The sequence below is a fragment of the Pseudopodoces humilis genome, chromosome 13, assembly GCF_049639895.1.
Source record: "Pseudopodoces humilis isolate 2021_Gansu_Grassland_sample_001 chromosome 13, ASM4963989v1, whole genome shotgun sequence".
Taxonomy (NCBI): Eukaryota; Metazoa; Chordata; class Aves; order Passeriformes; family Paridae; genus Pseudopodoces; species Pseudopodoces humilis.
This window is the reverse complement of record NC_142212.1, coordinates 7,034,058-7,054,566: the sequence shown is the minus strand read 5'-3', so window position 1 is coordinate 7,054,566 and position 20,509 is coordinate 7,034,058. Positions and strand designations below refer to the sequence as shown.

The 20,509-nt window shown below is 48.9% G+C and overlaps 1 protein-coding gene and 1 long non-coding RNA gene across 5 annotated transcripts in view; both read left to right on the top strand.

Moving 5' to 3' along the window:
* Positions 1 to 30: 30 nt before the first annotated feature.
* Positions 31 to 5,479, top strand: LOC148183218 (uncharacterized). Of its 2 annotated transcripts, none has more exons than XR_015773727.1 (3): positions 31 to 705; positions 2,398 to 2,515; positions 3,350 to 5,479. It is a non-coding gene; the product is annotated as an uncharacterized LOC148183218 (long non-coding RNA). The 2 variants fall into 2 exon arrangements; XR_015773726.1 differs by having other exon boundaries at positions 2,383 to 2,515.
* Positions 5,480 to 13,460: 7,981 nt separating this feature from the next.
* TEX264 (testis expressed 264, ER-phagy receptor) overlaps positions 13,461 to 20,509 on the top strand; it is a 39,008-nt gene continuing 31,959 nt past the window's right edge. Inside the window, exons 1-3 of one of the 3 annotated variants that reach the window (XM_005522135.3) lie at positions 13,461 to 13,535; positions 14,445 to 14,512; positions 15,668 to 15,959. In XM_005522135.3, coding sequence (XP_005522192.1) covers positions 15,702 to 15,959 — 258 coding nt within the window. In that variant the 5' untranslated portion in view covers positions 13,461 to 13,535; positions 14,445 to 14,512; positions 15,668 to 15,701. Of the gene's footprint in view, positions 13,536 to 13,926; positions 14,075 to 14,136; positions 14,348 to 14,444; positions 14,513 to 15,667; positions 15,960 to 20,509 lie in introns of those variants that run through there. The other 2 variants (XM_014251849.2, XM_014251848.2) reach the window with 2 other exon arrangements.

Genomic DNA, 20,509 nt, shown 5'->3' with positions numbered 1-20,509 from the left:
TGCTATTTACGCCGTTGTGGGTTGGGGAGCGGCAGGGTTTGGGTGTCTGGCTTGTGAGGCGGAGCTGCCGGTTTCTTTGCGGCCTTACCGATGCCTGCCCCGTGAGGAACTATTGATGCTGGGCATGGTCCCTCCGCACCTACTGGATGAAAGGCAGCTGTGGCAGGGACTTGAATCGCGATGCCCAGTTCGCCTGGGCGTGGTTATTTTCCCCCTTTCTTTCGGTAGAGTCACACCTCGGGTCCCGTGAGTGGTTCTGGGCCTGTCATTTCAGAAGCGACTTGGAAGGGCTGGAGTGGGTCCAGAGAAGGGCAGCGAAGCTGGTGAGGGGTCTGGAGCACAAGTCCTTTGAGGAGCAGCTGAGGGTGTTTAGCCTGCAGGAAAGGCTGCTAAAGGATGGCTTTGCCACTCTGCACAGCTCCCTGACAGAAAGTTATAGCCTGGTGGGGAGTCGGCCTCTTCTGCATGGTAACTAGTGGTGGGATGAGAGGATGTAGTCTTAAATTGGTCTATGTTGGACATCAGGAAAAACTTCTTCACAGTAGAGGTGATCAGACACTGGAATGGGCTGCCTAGGGCTGTCCCTGGAGGTGTTCAAGGAAAGGCTGACTGTGGCACTCAGTGCCCTGGTCTGGCTGACATCAGGGAGTTCGGTCATAGGTTGGATTTAATTAACTCAGCCCTTGTACAACCTACTTAAGTCAGGTAAGAGAGGGCAGTGGTACCAAAGTGTCAAATAAAAAGTTTCTCTATGGGCCTGTTTGTTCTAGTACAGCAGATGAGCTCTGCTACTAGCAGGCACTGTGCTATGCTGTTGGGGCTGGAGAAAGCTGAAGGGCTCACAGGCAGCACAAGGCAGGGGCTGGAAGGGTTCGGAGTCACTGACAGCATCTCCTGAACATGTGTGTGGTGAGCTTAATGGCAAGGATTGTCCTTATCCCAGGATGCAGAGCCCTGTGGTTGATGCACTGGAGGAAGGGTACTACTTCATAATTGTTTCCTTCCTTGCCCACCTGAGAAGATTCAACATGTGTAACTAGCCTCAGGGGGACCTGGGGGGGTATCACTGCAAAGGGAATGTGTGCAAGGAGAGGGTTGATGACAAACAGCTTCTGCAGTCTCTCAGGGTTCCCTTGTGAACAGGCACAGCAGCCTTTAGCTGGCACTTGGGAATGGCCTGTTTAACCTGGGCACTGTAAGAGAAACTGGTGCTGTGCTGGTTCTGATGCATGATCAGTGTTTCTCCCCATTCCCTCATTTGACAGCATTTGCATTGCCAGCTAACTTTAGCCTGACCTTTACATGTACTACTCTGGTGCCTGTAGAGGAAAGGTTCTGCTTAGCCCCTCTCAGTAAGCAAGTCCCTGGGACTGGCTTGTTCTGTAAAGCATTGCAAGGACTTTTTCTTATCAAGCAGACATTTGATCTTACCTGGTAAATGGTTTTTATAGCTTGGTACCAGTTCTTGACAGATGACTGATGGTGTGCACAGTCAGAGGCCCACGATAGTTTATTCTGTGGCTGACCAGTACACCTCCACCTCTGATGCTGAGACAGAAGTACATTTGCCTGAAGTCCATAGGGAAATTACCTGTGGTTTGGACACTGGGTTGGTTGGGCTTGAACCAGAAGTCAGTTATTTCTAGGCCATAGGTTCTTCTCATAATTGTTTTTTATTACTGTTTGATAGAGATCCATGTTACCTACTGGGTTTTTTTCATGATCCATTGGGGAATTTGGCCTTTGTGTACAAAACACTGTCAGGTGTTTTGATCACTGTGTGTGCTTCTCCTAGTAGTAGCTTGTAGCCCAAAGGAGAGCACTCATTGAATTTGGGTGGGTCTGTGGCCTCAGGTGACCTCTGTCAGGTGGGCACTGTTTGGGCATGATGTTAATGAAAGTACTTCAGGGGCTGACTGTTACCAATTTGGTGAGTAGGCAGCTTTTAGTGGATTCAAAACTGATATTAATCAAGGTAGCCAACAAGCTCTACTGCCAGCAATGACGATCCTCAGTCTATCTGTAACCCACACCTTCCAAAGGTATCTATAGTACGAACTTGCCACCTTCTCTTGTCTTGTGTGTGTTATTGCTCAAAACAGTCTTCATCCTGACATTCATGATGGCCAAAACCCCAGTAAGTTTTCTGCATCCAGGGTGAGGAGGTGCTGCAGAAGTGCAGCTCTTCTCACGTAACATGTGGGGACTTTGTTTATGAGTTAAAGCAATGTATTCTGAAATGTTTAGTTTGGTCATAAACATAAGCCCTTCCCTCTCTCCTTTCAATTTATTTTTTGCCAAGATAAGGGCCCATACGGGGAAAAAATTGTTTATTAACTGAATGCTATGAGCAGCTAAAACACCCCATAATATCTTTTGCAGTTATTTTTATTGCAGAGATACCTTTTGCAATCAATTCCACTGAAGTCAGACAGTCTTTCAACTGTGTTCACAGCTGTCAGGAAAAAAAAAACCAAACCAAGAACTGAGAAGAAATAATAGGAAGCAGTAGCTGGTAAGTTGTTTTTTTTTTTTCCCCTTAGGGAATATACCATGGGTTTTATTTTTGGTCAAGCTATACACTTGACTGAAGAGTGAATGTAGTTGCTGTGCCAGGAAACTGAGAGCTTTCTTCAAACACCACAGCATTGACATGATTTACTGAGAGTCCTTCCATAACTTACCCATTAGTTAATTGCATTATAATTTGCTTTTAAAAGCCTTGTCAGAAACTGGGAATAGTATCTAGAAGTGTTTGCCAACCAAACATGACGGTATGTCAGTGTTGTCTTTGTTCTAGAGCTATAAGCTGAGCAGTATAAAGCATCTATCTACCACAATAAAAACATGGGTTTGTGTCTGCTGTAAAAAACCAAAACCAACCCAAAAATCCCCAACAATTTATCCTTCCCAGCTGATTTGGATATCCAGCTCCTAATGTCAAGAATGCTTATCTGAATCCAGGTGGCTCAGATTCATAAACTATGAAAATTAGCAGGTCAAGCCAAATGTGCCAAGTGTCTTTCCTGTTTCCTCTTATGTGGCCTAATTAAGCAAATGGGAACTCTCCCAATGGTGCCAATATAAAAAAAAAAGTAAAACCAGCAGAGTCCAAACCAAAAGGAGGCCCATTTCTTCCATGTAGGACATCTCTGTGTAGTCTACACTGCATTTAGGCCAAGTGCAGGCCTTGATGAATTTAGTTTTTGATCTGCCTTACAGATAAAGAATCCTGAAGGGCAAGTCACCTGTCTGGAGTCCTAAAGGAAGTGGCCACCTTAAAAGCCAGACCTTTAGCCTCCTCCTTTCCTCTTGCTGTAGCAATTAACTCCCTTGTGTTTGTCCACAGGTGGTAGTTTGCAGCTGGGCCCACGGGTGTTTGACATGTTGCTGTCATGACAGCCCTGATGAAAGGGAGAATTCCTGTTGTGACAAACAATGCTCGCTTTTAAAAATTTTAATGGCTTATTAAAAACCTTAACGAAGGACCGAATAAGGAAAAAAACCAGCGCGCTGAAAATTAGGGACAACAGCCACCAGCTCATCTACAAAATGGCTGCTCCACCTTTTATAGTCCTGGGGGGCGCCTCAGGCAGCCCTGGCCCCTCCCAGTGCCTGTCAGTCAACTCTTCCTCGCCGCTCATTGGTGAAGGCTACTTTCCTGCAATGTGATTGGAGGCCAGGTGTTGCTGTGCCACGCCCCCGTGCCGGCCTTGCCCAGCCCAGCTGCCCCAGCCTCGGGCCCGCGTGCGCGCCTTCCCTCACGGTTCCGGCTACCAAAGCTCGCCCTTGGCAACCCTGCGGGGAAAAGGGACTGTGGGGAGAACAGGGGACATCCAAACAACAAATCACAATAACGTAACCGTACATCAATAAAGCTGCTCTAAACATACACGCAATATTCATGCCTTAATTGTGGGAGCCAACCATCGCACCGCCCATCTATAACACTATGCTCTGGATAGGATTTTCACAGAATGGAGACCTGCCTGTTCACACAGACAGGGAAATCCAAAGCCTTTGATATGCAGAGGGGGAGCAGAAGCTCCAAAAAGTTTCTGGCCTCTAGCTGTGGTTGGAGAAAGGATGTGTACAAGCCCCGTATCAGTGCAGCTGAAGTGTCTGATGCAGGCATGGGTTTGTGTGGAGCACAGGCACCTCCAAGGTGGTGTTGGTCAGGCATCCCTGTTGCAGGAGAAAGCAGCTCTGTGTTTCTACTGAGAGAATCCCTGGTTGGAAGGCCTTGAGGCTCAGAGGAACATTGCTCTTCCAAGAACTGTGTGTCTCCAAGCCTATCCTCTGCCTCCATGGGTGCAGCAAGCACTCTTTAAAATCCTACAGCAAAGCCATCAGAACACTCTGTGGTCTGTGTTCCCTGTCCACATGTGCGTTCCTCCTGGTCTCCTCATGTGAAGGTGATTTATTGCCTGAACTGAAAGTTTATCTTGCATCCTTACCTGAGAATATGTATCCAGGAGGCTGCACCTCTCAGAGACCCTGGCTGGCTCTTGGGCACAACAGCTCCAGACTGCTGTGACTTGCACAAGCTCATCTCTTAATCCTAGTGTGACCCACCTTCCTGTCTTCCACAAATAGGGCACAAGCAGCTCCTCCTGCAGTTCTGAAAACCTTTCCTGTATTTCACTAGCATCTCGTTGCAAGTCATTTATTTTTCTACACAATTCTTTAAGCTTGTGTCTCAGTTGAAAATTGAATTGTTTAGTTTATTTCACACCATCACAGCATGTGATTTGCTTTAAGCTTGCACTTGGCATTTTGCTGACTTTAAATGAGCAGTAGCTGCTGTGGCAAGAAAATGCAATGGAAATAAGTTTACTTTGTGATATGTTCAGAGAAACTTAATTGAATTAAAAACCCTATCAAAAAATTGTAGTTTGACTAACAGGAAGCAAGCAAGACCAATGAAGTTCAGTTTATGTTCAAACCCTAAATTGTTCCAGAACTTTGAGTTTGTAAATGGAGCAGAAGAGAGAAAATTCAGAGATGTTTAGTAGAATCCAGCAATAACTCTATTAGACAAATATTAATGCTTTGTAAAACAACATAATATAGAATAGAAAGGGAACAGAGTATTTAAATTGTACAGTAAGGCATTTAATATTAAAATCTTTCTGTGCACTTTGAGATAATTTGTTTGCTTCCTCTTTTCTGAATTTAGAAATATTTGGAAGCGCTCTAGTAAATGGTGCTAGAAGTAAAACTCCTTTCCCTTTTGAAGGTAAACAGAAGATAACACAATGATGCAACTTGATCCTGAAATAATTAAATTTCTCCAACATTTTGCAATGTCAAAACTGTTTTTTCTGTGAACTGTCCATGCTCTCCTTTTCCAGTTTGTTTTAAGAACCAAAAAACCCCTTGGCCTTAAGCATGGGGCACAAACATTCAGCACATGCAACTTCACTTAATGGCTGGCTTGTTAGCAGAGGGAATGCATCAGGGATAACAGCTAAGTTCTTATATGTGATTTTATCCTGCCATTAGATGCTCAGTAAATTAAACATTTTCCTCACAGTCAGAAGTGAAGGATCAGTGGGTACCTCCTCAGTGTGAAACTGTGTGGGAAGGACAGACAGACCTGCCAGTGACCTACAGGAGCCTGCGGTCTTGCCTGAGCAGGACACTGCCTGTGCTGTCTCCTGCTGCATCCTGGAGAAGCCAAAGCGCAGAAGGACCACAGCAGGACACCTGGCATGTGCTGACACAGCTGGACACAGCAGGGCACAGCTGTGGTGTGGTGTGAGGTTCCCCCTGATCAGCTGCAACACGGCAAGATGAGAAGTGATGTTTTAATAGTGCTGAGGAGTCCTGTACCACTGGGAAGCTACTCTGGAGACTTCCCCTGCCTGCATTAAAAAAATGAGAGAAAATGTATAATATCCTTGGTTATTGAAGTACTCTGCTCCAAGGGGAACTCTGACAGACTCTTTGTCCGCTTTTATTACTTTCTGACAGAGGAGGGAGCTGTCAGCTCAGCATTGAGCTTTTCAGCAGGTAGAGGTGCCCACCTGGGAGCTGGCTAAGCTGTCTGGGAAGCCCATTGAAGGGACATGATCAGCTTGATGTGCAGGAGATGGAGCTAATTTGGAAGTGTTTAAATATTCTGCTTTAAGTACATGTATGGAGTGTTTGTGTTCCTGTACAATGAAAACCGGAGTCATGAGTCTGCAGGGAGAGTGGGAGCAGTGGGCTTGAGAAGCTGTTTGGAGGTGGAACATTTGACAGTGGGATCTTGCAGTTTTTGTTGCTGTAGCAGTGTCCCCCTTTGTTGTACCAAGAGTCCCTGGAAACCTGGACAACACCTTCCTGCCAGTCTCCAGTGCCAGAGCACCCTCCCCTGTGCCACAGCAATGCAAGCAGCCCTTTTATCTGGGAGACCTGCCAGGCAGCAGAGACAGGCAAGGAAACAGCTACTTTAAACTGGTCTGAGGTTGACTCAAGCCAGCGTGGACTGGTCTGAAGTGGAATAACAACCTGATTCTATCTCCTGCTTCTCCTGGTACAATCCTTCAGCAGCCTTCCTGCCTCAGCCAGTGGCAGTGTTGCGAGGTATGGCTTAATTACAGCCCTGAAATAAAAAGAATTTCTTCATTAGATGTTGCTTTACAACTGCATCAGTCATCTTCTGTCCGGCTGCTGGTGGCAGAGCTCCAAGTGGGCTGAATGGGGCTGGTTTGGCAGGTATGTGGAGTGGTGGTGGTTGGAGTGTGCAGCTGGGCAGAACAGGGTTGAGTCAGAAGCTCCCAGTGACGTTGCTAAATTCAGTTTGCCACAAAGATCTTTTTCTCCTTCATGCTGGAGCTGTCTTTATGCAGTCTTTCTGCCTTCAGAAATGTGGCTCAGCCCCAGTTTCTGTGAGTCACACGCGTTCATTTGTTGGCTGTTGGGAAAAGGGGGGTGAGAAAATGTGGTGTCTGTGTTACATGTTTGGGGACTGGTTTCCACCATGCTTGTCCTCTGGCAGCAGTTAGGTGACAAAGATTGAAAGCATGTCTTCCCACCCAGGGTATTGTTCCTTTATTTCTCGAGCCACAGAGATAATCCCTGTCAGATGACTCCATTTTAAATTGTAGTGAGACCCTGAACTGATGATTTAGGAGCATGCACTCTCTTTGTTGTGGTTCTGGGTTTGGTGTGTTGATTTGTGCCCAAGAAAGATGGATTGTTACTCAGCCAAGGGTAATTGTGGAGGTAATACCAAACGCTGTATGAAATGGAATCTCTTCCCAGTCAGCCCTCCAATCCCAAATTTTTCTTTCCCCTGGGAACTGGTGGTAGAAATCAGCAGCCTCCCCTCTGCCTCAGTCAACACACCAGCATCAGCTTAGTGTTAATGTTCTGATCTGGTCTGGATTAATGGCAAACCTTGTGTGTCGTGTACAGCAGAGACTGACTCACATCAGCTGACTTGATTACTTATTCCAGGAAAAATAACACTCAAATTTGCCAGAGAACAGTCCCTGATACACTGAAATACTTATGAAGTCAAAGCTTTTGCAACTCAGAATGACAATTTCTGGACATTTTCCTCTAAAATTATTTATACTGAAATGTGAGGATTGTACAAAGAGTCTTGATAGACTCTTTAATTTGAGAAGTGTTTAAAATTGATCACTTGGACCAATAGGAACCTTTGTTCCAGGTAACTCAGACTAATGCAGAGTTGCACAAAAACCTCCCAAGGGAAAACCAAGACAAAAACTTGGGATTTTATCTCTCAATTCCATAGAAAGGTTTTTTAAACAATATTTTAGCCTCAGAACTCAGGAAAGGGCTGTATATATCTGGAAAATAATGGCTTTTCTCAGTGATAGACTTGATGCAGCCCTTTCATCTTGGGCATTTTTTCTCTTTTTTTCAGACAAGAGGCAAAAGTCACAGGAGCAAACACTGCACAGGCATAAAACTTCCCCTCTTGTATGCAAGGAGCAGAGGTTTCATAATTAAATGGAAAAAAGGCTTGCTTTTGGGCTTTTGAGTTTTGGCACAAGCTCCTGTGGGATTTGTGTGACTGGCACCTCCCCAGCCTCTGCACAGTGTTGCATTTCTCTACAAAAATAGGACTTTTGCTGGTACTGGAATAAACAGAGGAAAATGTAGGGGAAATGCACCAGGCAAGGGGGAGCAAACTGGGTGTGATGTGTGGTGGATGGCTCTGAGTTAACCGCTACAGCTGAGAACTTCCATTTAATTTACTTAGTAAGGCCATATCCCAAGGCTGGAGACCCTCCTGGTACTCTCAAAGTGATTCTGTAAGGGTTTCTCAGACATGGCTGACTGATCCTTGACTGGTAGCAAGACCAGAACCACCTCATAAACTTCTAAAATTTTGGGAAATTGATTTACCTGCAAAACCAAAACTGACCAAACAAAAAAGGTCAAAATATACAAAGTTGAGCCTTATGGCTATGTCACTTGGAGGAAAGAAAGGAGGTCACACTGAGGTGGAATAATGTCAGAAATCACATTTTTAATAGCTTTTATTATGAATGGTGTGTCCACTACAACATGAGGTAGTAGGAAAAGAAAGGGAAATATGAAAGTATAAATAATCAGGGTTTCTGAAAGTCCTTTTGGAAGCCTTCCTCCTCCTCAGATTTACAGCAGCTCCCCACAGATGTTCCGTAGTTAGAAGAGTCTCATTAAGTATTTTTGCAAGGCTGGTTTTTTTTTTTGGCCAGAAAGGAGATGAAAATCTTATACGAAAAATATCTTTTGACTTTAAATTTGGAGTTGTTGTCGCAATGTAATAATTTAGAGAGCTGTCAGAGAGGTTTTTAAAAGCACTGTTTATACATGTGCATTAAAACCAGGAGTACAACATGGCTATAAGAAATTAATTTTCTGGTTTTGAAGCTAGAAATTAAGGTTGGAACAAATGTTCCTGCTTGTTGTTCCTTCTGCAGTCACTCTTGTAAAACTAAAGGAGAACCACTTACATGAAAGCTCTGTTGGTGTCATTACCGCTGGGCTGCTTTGCTTTGTGAAGTGTCAGACTCTGGTTAGAATGACATTGTGTAAGGCTCTTAAAATCCTGCTGAGATCCCTGAAGCCTGTTAGGGGATCCCTCATTAAAAGTTCTGGAAGACAGTCTAAATTGTCACTTGCTGTAGAGAATGAGCTTGTTGACAAGCCCACATTAAACCCAGCACTTTTTGTGAGCACAGTTTGCAAACCCAGAGAGACAAAGCGTGGTGTGTTCCTGATTCCCTTCTTGGTTCTGTCTGGGTGGAAAATGGAAAAACACTCTGGATAAACTATCTCATGTTTTCAGTAAGAAAACACCCTAAACTTCATCTAGACTTCATGTACAAGAGAGGAGGTTAAACAAAAAGACAGGAAGGCCTGGTTTGTTAATGTGTATTCTTCTGTAGCTCAAAGACAATGGAAGATAATCCTCAGGGTAAAGAAGGAAGTACACAGTTGCTGCTAAGGCAATGCAAGTTGAAGGCATGCCACAGGAAGAGAAATAAGAGAATATTTCAATGCAAATGTCCCTATTAAATACATTTTTCGCCAGGAAAAGGTGTGGATAGCCCTGTGCTTTGTGTGTGTGTGTGTATGTGTATGAGACACACTGCAGTAGAAGGTACCAATATTCCCAGCATGGGCAAAGGGAGATACTGTCCTCTGGATCAAACACAGGTGTCTGTGAGAAACATTGGTACCAAGGTAAGAACAGATCCTTCTGAGCACTGGTCCCTGCCTGGCACCTCGGGAGGAATTTGGCCAGACCTGTTTGGTCATGAGTCAAAGTTGTGCACCCAAGTTCCAAGTGAGTGGAGCTTATAAACAGCTTAAAATGATTTTCAGGGGAGTTCAAAGATGAATAATGCATCTCTTCAGGCTTATAAGTGATCTTTTATTCACAGAAAATCAAAGCAATGTACAAATGTAGTACATTGGAGACGAGAATCTGAATGACTCCTCGTCATTCACGGTAGCTACCAGAGGTGATGTGACATCTGAAAGGAAGGGATGAAATCTCCATTACCATTTGTTAAATAAAAACACCTCAGTATCTTGCTAAACAGCTGATAATCAGAGGTGTAGAATTCCAATCTGCTGTTTAGGGCTTTGATAGAAAAAAGAGGAGCTCATAGGCTACAACCTACAGAAGTTTTTCTTCCATAACTTTATGGAAGTTTGCTTGTAGTATCCATGGAAATTCCCCATGACAGAAATACTTATCCTGACACTCTGTGTCTTGGCATTACTGAATGTTTTGCCTGTCACTGCCATCCATTCTGTTCAGTGGCTAGTTTTGTTTTAACCTCTGGATCTTCCAACACCCAGGTTTGTGTGGTTCAGGACTGGGATCGGAACACAAGGTGACAAGCTAAACTTGACCCTTCTGGTTTTCAGATGTAGGAAGGAGAAAAGGTTATGTGTCTGTCTGAAAAATTCCTTCATAACTTAAAAACTGCATTTAATTATGAGACCGTTTTTGCTAATAGATCCTGGGGGGACATAGTTTGCTGTTTAGCCTTTGTGACCAAAATAGTCAGTTAGCCATAAGAATAATTTGTATATTTCTTAACACTTTTACATTTTTTCTGAAAAGATGTGTGTGCCTTTTCTTACTCTGTAACACTGGAATTTTTATTCCTGTCATGAGAAAGAAACATTCCTGTCTTGCAGTGGGAAATGAATGTAAATCTGAGGGCAAAGCAATGGATCAATAGTTAATACTTCAGTACATCTCCTCTTTTGTGCTAGTGGAGGCACCAAAAGGTCAAGGGCTGAAGTGCTGCCAAGCTCTTCATGCTGTTTGCCTTTCACAGGCCTGGCCCTCGTGGGACACCAGGTTGTATGTGAGCTTTTCCTTGGTCTCACCTTGAGGTTTTCCCACCAATGGCAGCTGCACTTCAACAAATGAATAATCTTCTAGAAAATGTATCAATCATACAAGAAGCTCTACACTGGCGAATATTAAAAGTCTCTGTGTCAGTACTGGGTGCTTAGCAGTGGAATCCGTTATGCAGAGGGGTAAACCCATGCTGTCTTGTGTAGCCTTTGTGAACGACTCCCAGTGAGGGCTTCCTGCTCCCAGCAACACTAACCCTGTGCTTAGGGAGGCCAGTGGCTAAAACCTTACTCACTTAAATGAGCCACACCCTGGTCCTGCCTCACTGGACCAAGCAGGACCCAAACAGCCCTTTGAGCCCTCACTCTGTCCACACAGCCTAGTCCTGCCCTCTGCCAGCACAATCCCTGCCCTCTGCTGTGTCTTTCCTCTGGAGAGAACCTACCAGGTGAGCATTTCCATGTGCCTGTGCTGCCTTCATTCCAGTTTTTCCCACAACTGATGGTCTCCTTTGGTTGCAAGGAACAAAGGGCCAGTCTTGGTTCATCAACAGTAATGCAGAGTTGCTGTTATGGGTATCCAGGAAAGACTTGGGAGTGGAGCCTGTCTGTGTCTGTGCTAATGGAAATTCCCCAGGGCTGTGTGATCTGTTCTGGCCTCTTGCCTGCCCCTCTAGGGAGGGTATTTCCATGCAAAGTTAGTCAGAGCCGTTTGTGTTTTGCCATCTTCCCAAGGTGATCAGTATCCTTATCACATCTATTTGCTTACTGGGCACCTGAAGTGACCTTTGCAAAGCTCAGCTTACCTTATCCAGCAGGTAAAGGCAACTGAGAGAGGAAGGACAACAAAGCTTCTTGTGCTGGAGCAGAGGATGGAGGGTCCAGCAGGTGTGAGCAGAACTGGAAAGCTAAGTTCTGGGCCAAGGTGGAGCTGAATATCCCAGCACAGGTACCCTGCTGAGACAATGTGCAGTACTGTGGGAGTGAGATGAGATGACCATCCTATTGAGCATCATTTCTGCCTGCTAATGCTGGGATGAAGCTGGAATCCCTCCACAGAGAGGCTAAAGTAGATGGAGAAATGTTGGCTGGAAGTTGAGAGGTGGGGCAGCTCGCCCACATCTGCTTTTGCTCACAACCCATCTCCACTTCTGACTGCCACTTAGAATTCAAATGAAAAGGGACTGATCTGCATCCTCTGTTAGAGATGTGAGGGGCCTAGGGCCCAAACAAATCTGCTGAGACCAAGTGCCTACCATACCCTGACACGCAGGGCTGGAGAGCACATTTTACATCCTTCTGCCTCAGCTCTCCGCAGTGTACTGGTTCAGAGTGAAGACATGAAGCTGTTAAATTAGACCCAAATTTTAGTGTTTGCTGTTGTAATGGAGAAACATAAGCGTTACGCGCTAAATGTGTACAGATTTAAAAAACTTTAAGGCTGGAGGAAGAAGTGTCTGATGGCCAGAGCTGGCAGCGACAGGGCTTTTGAGTTCTGTTCCTCTTTTTGCCAGTGATTCACTGCATGGCTCCAGGCGAGACACGTAACCAAGCTGGGATATTTTCTTCCAGCTGCAAAAGAGTTATAATGCCAAATACAAGGAGGGCCTCTGAGGTTTAACTAATTTGAGTTTATGGAAAGCCTTGAGATCCTCACTAGGAAGCTGCTGGAGAAAGGCAAGTATTGAAGTATTGCAGTATTTCACACTGCTGTTCATAAATGAGCACACTGGTGAAAAGCAGTGGCTGGGTTCCCTCTGCAAACAAAAAAACCCCACCAACCAAGCCCAGTGGAGGGGGTTGGGATGTTGGGAAATGGATGTGAAACCACAGCAAGAGAGGCCACAGCACACTCCACTGCTCCTGTTGCTGCATCTGGAGGTGGCTCATGGACCAACGTAGAGCAAACTTCCCCTGTTAAGAGGGTTGAAGAGGGAGAAGAAAGTTCAGAGAAGTGTGAAGGTTGCTTCTTAGCTCTCCTGATGCTCCCCTTGTTGGCCACTGCTGTCTGAGATGTCTGGCTGCAACAGCCCCAGCGATGGAACCTGTGAGCAGCTCTTTAAAACCCTCTCTGGGTTTCTTGGGAAGGACTTGGGTGCTGCAGAGCAGCTTTTCCCACTGCCCTGACCGGCCGGACTAGGCTGTGTGGTCAGGGCCGTGATGCTTGGCTGGTGCAGGGTGGCCCTGCTTGTCCAGCACCCGAGGGAAGGGGCCCATTCACCAGGGAGCCTGAGGCTCGGGTCAGCCAGCAGGGACGTGCGCCGGAACGTGCGCCACGATGCTGCAGCCCCACAGGCTGTAGAACACAGTGTTGTTTAGAGTTCAGCAGTGCCCTGGAGAGCGCGCGGGCTGGGAGAGGAGGGGAGAGTCGGGAAGCAGCCAGGAGCCAGCCGTGTGGAGCCCCGTGGAACCTCGGATGGGATTCGAACCCGTGCTCACCCCGAGGCCAGGCCGTGCCGCCGCCCGTCCGCCAGGGGGCGCTCTCCCCGCGGGGAGCAGCCGCGGCCCCGCAGGGAAGCGCAAACCCTGGGGATGCCCCGCCCTAGCCCCGCCCCCGGCTGAAGCCACGCCCCCTCCGCCCTGGTACCGCGGCCCCGCGCCCCGCCCATCCCGCTGGCCCCGCCCCCAGACCCCGCGCGCAGCCGCCCCCTGGCGGCGGGGCGGGGCGGCGCCGGGATCGCTCCGGGCCGGCCGCACCGGGAGCCCCGGTGAGAGCGCGGGGGGTGCCCGGGGGCCCCGCCCGGCATCGCGGCGGGGGCGGCTCTGCGGGGATCCGCGGGGCCCGGCAGGCAGCGCCGCGCAGATCCGGTGCCCCCAGGCCGCGGCCTGCTTGGAGCCGGAGGGCGCCGGCCGGCTCCCGCAGCGCTCCGGCGGCGGGCACGCCCGCGGCGGGGGCTGCACCGGTGCCGGTGCGAAGGGCGCTGCCTGCGGAGCCCAGGGCTGCGGCTCCCGGCAGGCAGGCCGGGCTGCGGGGCCGCTCGGGGCAGACCCCCACCCTCCGCCGAGCACGGGCACCGGGAGGGTCGACATCCCGGCCGGAAAGGGGAGGTGACATCCCCGGCCCGTGAGGAGGGCTGTGGGGAGCCGGCGGTGTCTGCCAGTGCCGGCGGGGAACGAGCCGCGGAAACTGGGAAGAACAGCCAAAAATACCCTGCTCTGCTCTGGGGCGGCTGCCATCAGGGCCCTGGGGCTGGGCGTGGGGCTGGCAGCTCGGGGGAATCAGCGGAGCCGTGATTGGGAGTGCCAGGTCTGTGTTGGTTACAGGGAGGAGCTGCGGGAGCGGGGCTATCCCTCCGGGAGCTCTCGGCTGCCCGGGCACCCGGGAGCAGCTCCGCGCGCGGCTCAGCTGGCCCCGGGGACTGCCGGGCTGGGACACACCAGCAGAGGTTCCTTTCCCATTTCCATGTTTCTTGGTGCCCGTGCATTCAGCCGCAGAATTTCGAGAAGAAGTCTTGGCCTGCGTGGTCCTGCAGGAGGAGGTTCTCCTCGGGACACCTCTCCTTTTGGGAGCCGGCCCGAGGTGAACGGGTGCCTTACGGCTGCTCGGCAGCAGCTGTTTTGCTTTTGGTCCCGTGAGTTTGAGAGGAAGCAATGATACTTATTTTTTCCTCCTGCAGCGCCACAGATCCCGCACCCCTGTGGATCAGATGTCTTGAAGCATTTCTGGGCTGAGCTGGTTTTTCAGGTGAGTGGGGTCATGGTGTGCGATGGTGCCTGACTCAGGAGCGTGGCCCCAGTTTGGGCTCAGCAGGGCTTGGTTTTGCCATATATCTGCTTGCTGGGCTCAAGCAGAGTGGAGCTGCCTGCACTTCCTACCAGGATGTGGCTTTTCTCTTGTAAAGCTGAGTGAACAAGCAGCAGCCTTGGTGAACGACGCTTTGTGGACAAAGTATGTTTATAACACACAGAGGTAAAGGTGGATTGTTTACTTCACTGCTCACTTCCAAACCTACCTTCTGTGAAAGTCCCAGGGGAGCATCACAACCATTCCCTGTGTGACCAGAGCTGTGTTTCAAGGGAATGTAAAACACAAACAACTCTTCTGAAATAGTTTGGGTTGCAACTCCCCAGAGTGGTTGCACTTGGTGGGTGAAAACAAGCAGGAGACATTCACCAGGCTGCTGTGTCCCACAGTCAGTGCAAGAGAAAAGATGCCAAACAAAACAGGAAGCCTTTGTTGAAGTTATAAAAACTCTTTTCGTTTAAAAAAAGCCATGTAAAAGGAATACCAGTAATTCATTGTACCTGAGTGTATTGGGAATGCTTTTTCTGTCTGGGTCTTCTGCTTCCTCTGAACCTCTTTGGGTGCTTGGATCTGGATCTGAACTAGTGTGGTCCTCGTTTGGGTTATTGCAGGAAGGTCTGGGCTTCAAGATCTAATGACAAAAGGGCTGCCCTGGTTAGAGTGGGTTTGATACCTATAAATGATAAATTATTTTATTATGGTTCCCTGATCCTTAGCCCAGTGCTATGTATCTGTTACCTGTTGCATGACGCAGGCTCCCAGGGTGGTTTTTGATCTCTCCTGGGTGCAAAATTGGATTTGAACAGTTTGGAGGAGATGGAGATGATGCCTCTCTGTCCTCCCTTCAAAACCACCTCATTCCCAAGTGGTGCTGAAGCAATATAATTTGTACCTGGTGACCAATTGGAACAGGCTGATGCAATGTGGCACTAATATACAGAAGGCTTCTGGGGGGTTTCCACTCTATTAAGCTTCACGCATAAGAAGAATTGGAAGAGAGTGCATTTTGCTGCAGATAAATCACTTTAGAAAGCAGTTCTTTGCCCATGTGGTAGTTTGACTGCCCTTCTTTTTCTTCTCTGCTCTTGCTGCCAGTGCCTCAGGAACCGTGGTGCTCCAGGTGTCCATCATGACCGACTGGGTGCTGCTGGGGCTGATTGCGGTGCTGGTTGTGCTGCTGCTGCTGACCATCTTTGGTTTTGTCGTCTACTCGGGGCTCTTCACGGAGGTGGTTGTGAGCGCTGGCTCCCCTCCTGTCGGCAACATGACACTGGCCTACAAGTTCAGGGTGGGCCCCTATGGAGAATCCGGGCAGCTCTTCACAGATGGCTGCAGCATCTCCTCGAAGCTCTGCTCCATCGGTGTCTACTATGACAACCCTCACACGGTAAGGTGTGCCCGGCAAGGCGTGCACACTCCTGTGGTTCCCAGCTCGGGATGCTCCCTACTTGTGTTTCAGGCATGTGCACCTCATCCTCTGTAGGTGAGCACTGGGATTCACAAGGACTCCCAGATCTACAGAGGACCCTGTGTGTGAAAAAGCACTGAAAGCAGATGGGGTTTTGCATAATCTGGACTGAAAGGCGCTGGGCAAGCAAAGCTTGGTATCTTCTGATAGCCTCTGCTATCTATATCTATACAGGGTATCAGCAGGATAGCAGAGCTGGTTATGGAACAGAAGCCAGTGTTCATGACCCCAAGGTGAGGCATTCTTTGGCATGTTCCCTGGAAGTGCAGCCAAGGCTCCTTCTGGACTTGCAGCTCTGTGGTTGGAAGCAGATGGTCTCTTCTCAAAAGCTTGGTCTGTTCTCATCCATACTCCTTCTCTCGTTTTTAGTGCTCTCATGTGTTTCTGAGCTTCCCTGTAGTTCTTCCATCCCCTGAGAGTTCTTACTGAAACCTCAGGTGCTTCGTGCTGAGGGCTCCTGTCTGATGAAACAGTTGCTTCATGATGCTCCTAATGGCAAAGAGGTGAGCAGAAAGCACGCTGCCTGATGGCTGCCAGCCAGAGCCCAGCACTCCATGGGAACAGTTAAAGGCAAGGAACAAACAAAAGTGCATCAGAATTTGCTGGGGGGGTGGAACCTGGCTGCTGATACTAAATGACTCTGGGATTTCCAAATAATGGCATGTGGGCATTTGTCTGGGGCAGACAGCCTGGCTCCCCAGTAATTCTGCAGTAGCTAGTGTGACCGTGGAGGAATCCGTGGGGAGGAGGGACAAAAGAGTGGCCAGCAGCTGTGCATGTGTGCTTGGGCTTGTGTGTTGGGGGCTGGTGCAAGGCACAGTGCTTGGGCTGATAGCTCTCACCCAGTGCTTCTGCTCTGGGGGTGTCTGGTCCTGTTTTAGAAACCTTGTTTTGTTGCTTGCAAGATGGTTCTCCCAAGGATTGGACCTGCTTTGAGGGAAGAACTTGTCCATGAAAACATAGTGCTGAGTGAGCAGTGACAGGAAGATATTGGAGGCGAGAAAGCACTGAGCTTGGCTGTGCACAGGGGAGCCTGGTGTGTTCACCACCTTGTGTCCTTGTGTCCGGACTTGTCTCTACCTACCTGGGTCACAGGAGGCAGAGAAGACACTGTGATGTCTTCTTGGCCTGGGAAGGATGATGGCAAGGATGACTTGTCTCCTTAGGATGAGCTGGGCAGAGGCAGGGTTTGACTAGGCATGCTTGGACACTTTTGTCTGGAGGAAGTGTCGTATTTAGAGCAGGAGCCATGGTGCCCATGTGGTCAGAGTGGCCATTTCATTGCCACTAATTTGTATCCTTGTGCTGAGGGCCTCACCTGGAACTGAGAATCCTGATGTTCTGCCGTGGTCTCTGGACACAGAGCAGGCAATCAATGCTGTGAGAAGGGCTGTGTCCATTCCCAGTGCTGTCCTACTCCAGGGATGTGATGTGCACATGCCTGTGGTTGCCCTGCAGTTTTTCAGCTGACATTGTATCAAGGGTGTTGTGCTTTGGCTTTTTGTTTGCCAAAGCCTGGGCTAGTAAAAGCCTGTACTGCTGAGGCCCATGGATACTGATAAGGATATTTGTGGTAACCTCTGCCCTGGCTGGCACAGGGAGTGCTTTCCCTGGTAGCACCAAGTAAGGCTAGGAAGGAGTAACTCTGACCTGACCCTGAAAAATTGAGCTGTCAGTGCATGGTCAAACTGCCTCCCCTTCCAGGTCACGTCTTTTTTTCTCCTCTTCCTGCACGTGCTGCATCTCTGCCTTCACCCTGTGGCTGGAGAAGGCAGTGGGGCTGCAGGCCTTGTCTCTGGTGGCCATCCAGGGTTTTGTAAGCCAACTGTTCCTCCTTGTGGCAAGAGTCTAACCAGCCCTCCAAGGCTTGGCAGGCAGCCCCATGAAGATTGCTCTTCTCTGGAACGGCTGCCTTTGCTCATGACATTGAGCAGGTGACATTGGCCTGAGCCTCCTGTCTTTGTAGCCACTGTGGTGGCTGGGGAACAGGGGGGCTGTGCAGGATATAGCTGCAGTGCCTGCAGCTCTGCATAGTGACAGGAGCCTCCCCTCATCTGCCATCCACAAGCACAGTGTCAGACCTGGTCTGCTGGTGGGACCTTCTGTGGGCTGATCTGTGGCTCCTGAAGTGATCCCCACAGAGATCCACATCTCACCAACAGGCAGGTCAGGCCAGGCAGGGTGCTGGAAGTGAGAATGTGTTTGGGCAGATGGTTCTCTTGCCTGTGGGCAGGTGAAGAAAGGGCCAGTTGGGGCTTGGTTTCTGGGCTGGAGACTGCAGTGCTCATACCTGACGTGCTGGCTCAGGTGCAGAGCACCCTAGGGTCCCATGTGGCTCCTTGTGCACTCATATCCACTGAGCCATGATGGCATGGGAGATGGTGTGCACTGCTGGCTCTTCATTCCTGGAGGTTCCACAGGGTGGAATTGGTCACCCAGGCTGCCTTTCCCCTGAGAGGAAGAGATTATTTCCTCCTCTTCCTCCTCATTCTAAGTGCTCTCCTGACCTCAGTGAAGCGCCCTCTGGCAGAGCTGGCCCGCCCAGAGCTGGCCACTTGCCATGGATGTTGACTTGTCTCCAGAAATAGACCTTTTGTCATGCAGCATTTTAGACATTTTGTCTGGCAGCAGAACTTGCTGGCTTTGTCCTGTGGTGTTGTGGAGCACAGGAGGGCTCTGGCCAGCCAGCCATCCCCAGCCATGGCTCCTGAGGGTTTGGTGCCCCCAACTCTGGGGCAGGAAGGGGCTGCTGGCCAGCAGGTGCCGTGTGGCAGTTACTGTGCTGGTGGACAGCTCTAGGAGAGGTGGCTGGGAGAGAGGATGGGAATGCTGAGCTGGAGAGCAGCAGCTGTATGCTGCTTTTGGCTGGGAGAGGGGCTGAGGGGAGCCCCATGGCCTGGAGCATGTGGGCTGCCTTGGGGTCATACCAGGCCTCGGGGCAGCCACTGCCACCAGTGTCCCTGGGGCTCCCTGCTGACTCCTGGCTCTCCAACATTCACACAAGGATGCTCCCCGAGTGCTGCCCAAACCCTGCCAGCAATGTTTTATGTGTTTTAATGGACAAGATTAATATTAATTTCAACTTCTTTTTTTTTCTTTTCCCTTTTATTTAATATTTAGCAGCCCAGAGGACTTCTCCCTCCTTTTCCCACCTCTGGCAGGAACAAAAATAACTCCTCAGCAAGGACTGGATGTGGTGGGTGGGTTTGTACTCAGCACCAGCCAAGCTTCTGCTCATGTATAGCTGTGGGTACATGCCAGGGCCTTTTGCTTACAGTCCATGTGCTCAGACAAAAGCCCGTGCCCAAGTGTTGGACAGATAAGGCCAAAATGCTCCATGAATGCAGAAATGAGTTTTGTTCCAATTGGCAAAGCTGATTGATAGATTAAGTAATAATTTCCAGAACTTCTCTGTCAGGATGCTTGGAGGACTAGAGACTTTGATCAGCACCTACCTACTGTAAAAGACAAATCTGTTAGGGGAAAGCTGGTTTTAAGTGGAGTTTTTCCTCTTTTCCTTTTTCCTCTTTTCTTTTTTCCTCTTTTCCTTTTTCCTTTCCATGGGGAGAAGGCAAATCTGCCTTGTTGCTACCCTTGGAAAGATGTCTGTGGGGCTACATGCTGTGAAAAGGAAAGGTAAAAGGAGAAGGGAAGAGGAAAACATGCCTGGCCAAGCATTGCTGCCCACTCCAGCAGCTCCAGTCCTTCCGACAGTTGCTTTGGGGCTGGGATTGAACTATCTTTGCTCAGGACATAAATGGAGATTGAATATTTAAAGGAATTTAATCTAGATTTCCATATCTCCTTGATTAATCTGGCTCTTTTCCCAGGGATGCCATTTTCAGCTGCCTCTTGCTGTCTTTGTGGTGGATCTGTTTCTCCTTTCCTGCCCGGAGTGCTGATGGATGCTGGGCACAGCCCTGTCTGCAGCTCCCTCTTGCAGCACAGGAGGGCAAGAGCGAGCCATGAGACGTGTCCCCAGCCTGGTGGATGCTGCTCCACAGGCTGCTTTCTTCTTTCCATTTACCTCTGCTTGTGTTCCTCCTCCTGAACGGTCCTGCCGTGCGACATCAAAAGGTGTTTAAGGGAAAGGCAGGGCAAAGAGTGTGGAGAGAGTGGTTACACTGCAGGAGGAAGCTTTGGTGAGCTTTAGAACAGCAAAGTTAGGGATGAGATCAGGAAGCACAGATCACCTTGTGGTGTTCCATGGGGATGGGAGCTGGTAAAACTCTGGCCTTGGTGCATCCTCTCTACTTCACATTGTCTGTGTGAGAGTTTTGTGACATCTTTGTACCCTTAGTGGGCCATCACTGTGCTGGTAGCAGGGCTTTGAGCACCCCCCCCGCTGGGCTAAGAGCCCTGCACCCCCTGTCTTAATGGGAGGCATCCTCAAATCTGTAAAGAGAGCATGTTTTAGGGTTTTTTCATGTTGTTTGGGTTCAGGATAGAAATTAGTATGTTTCTCTTTG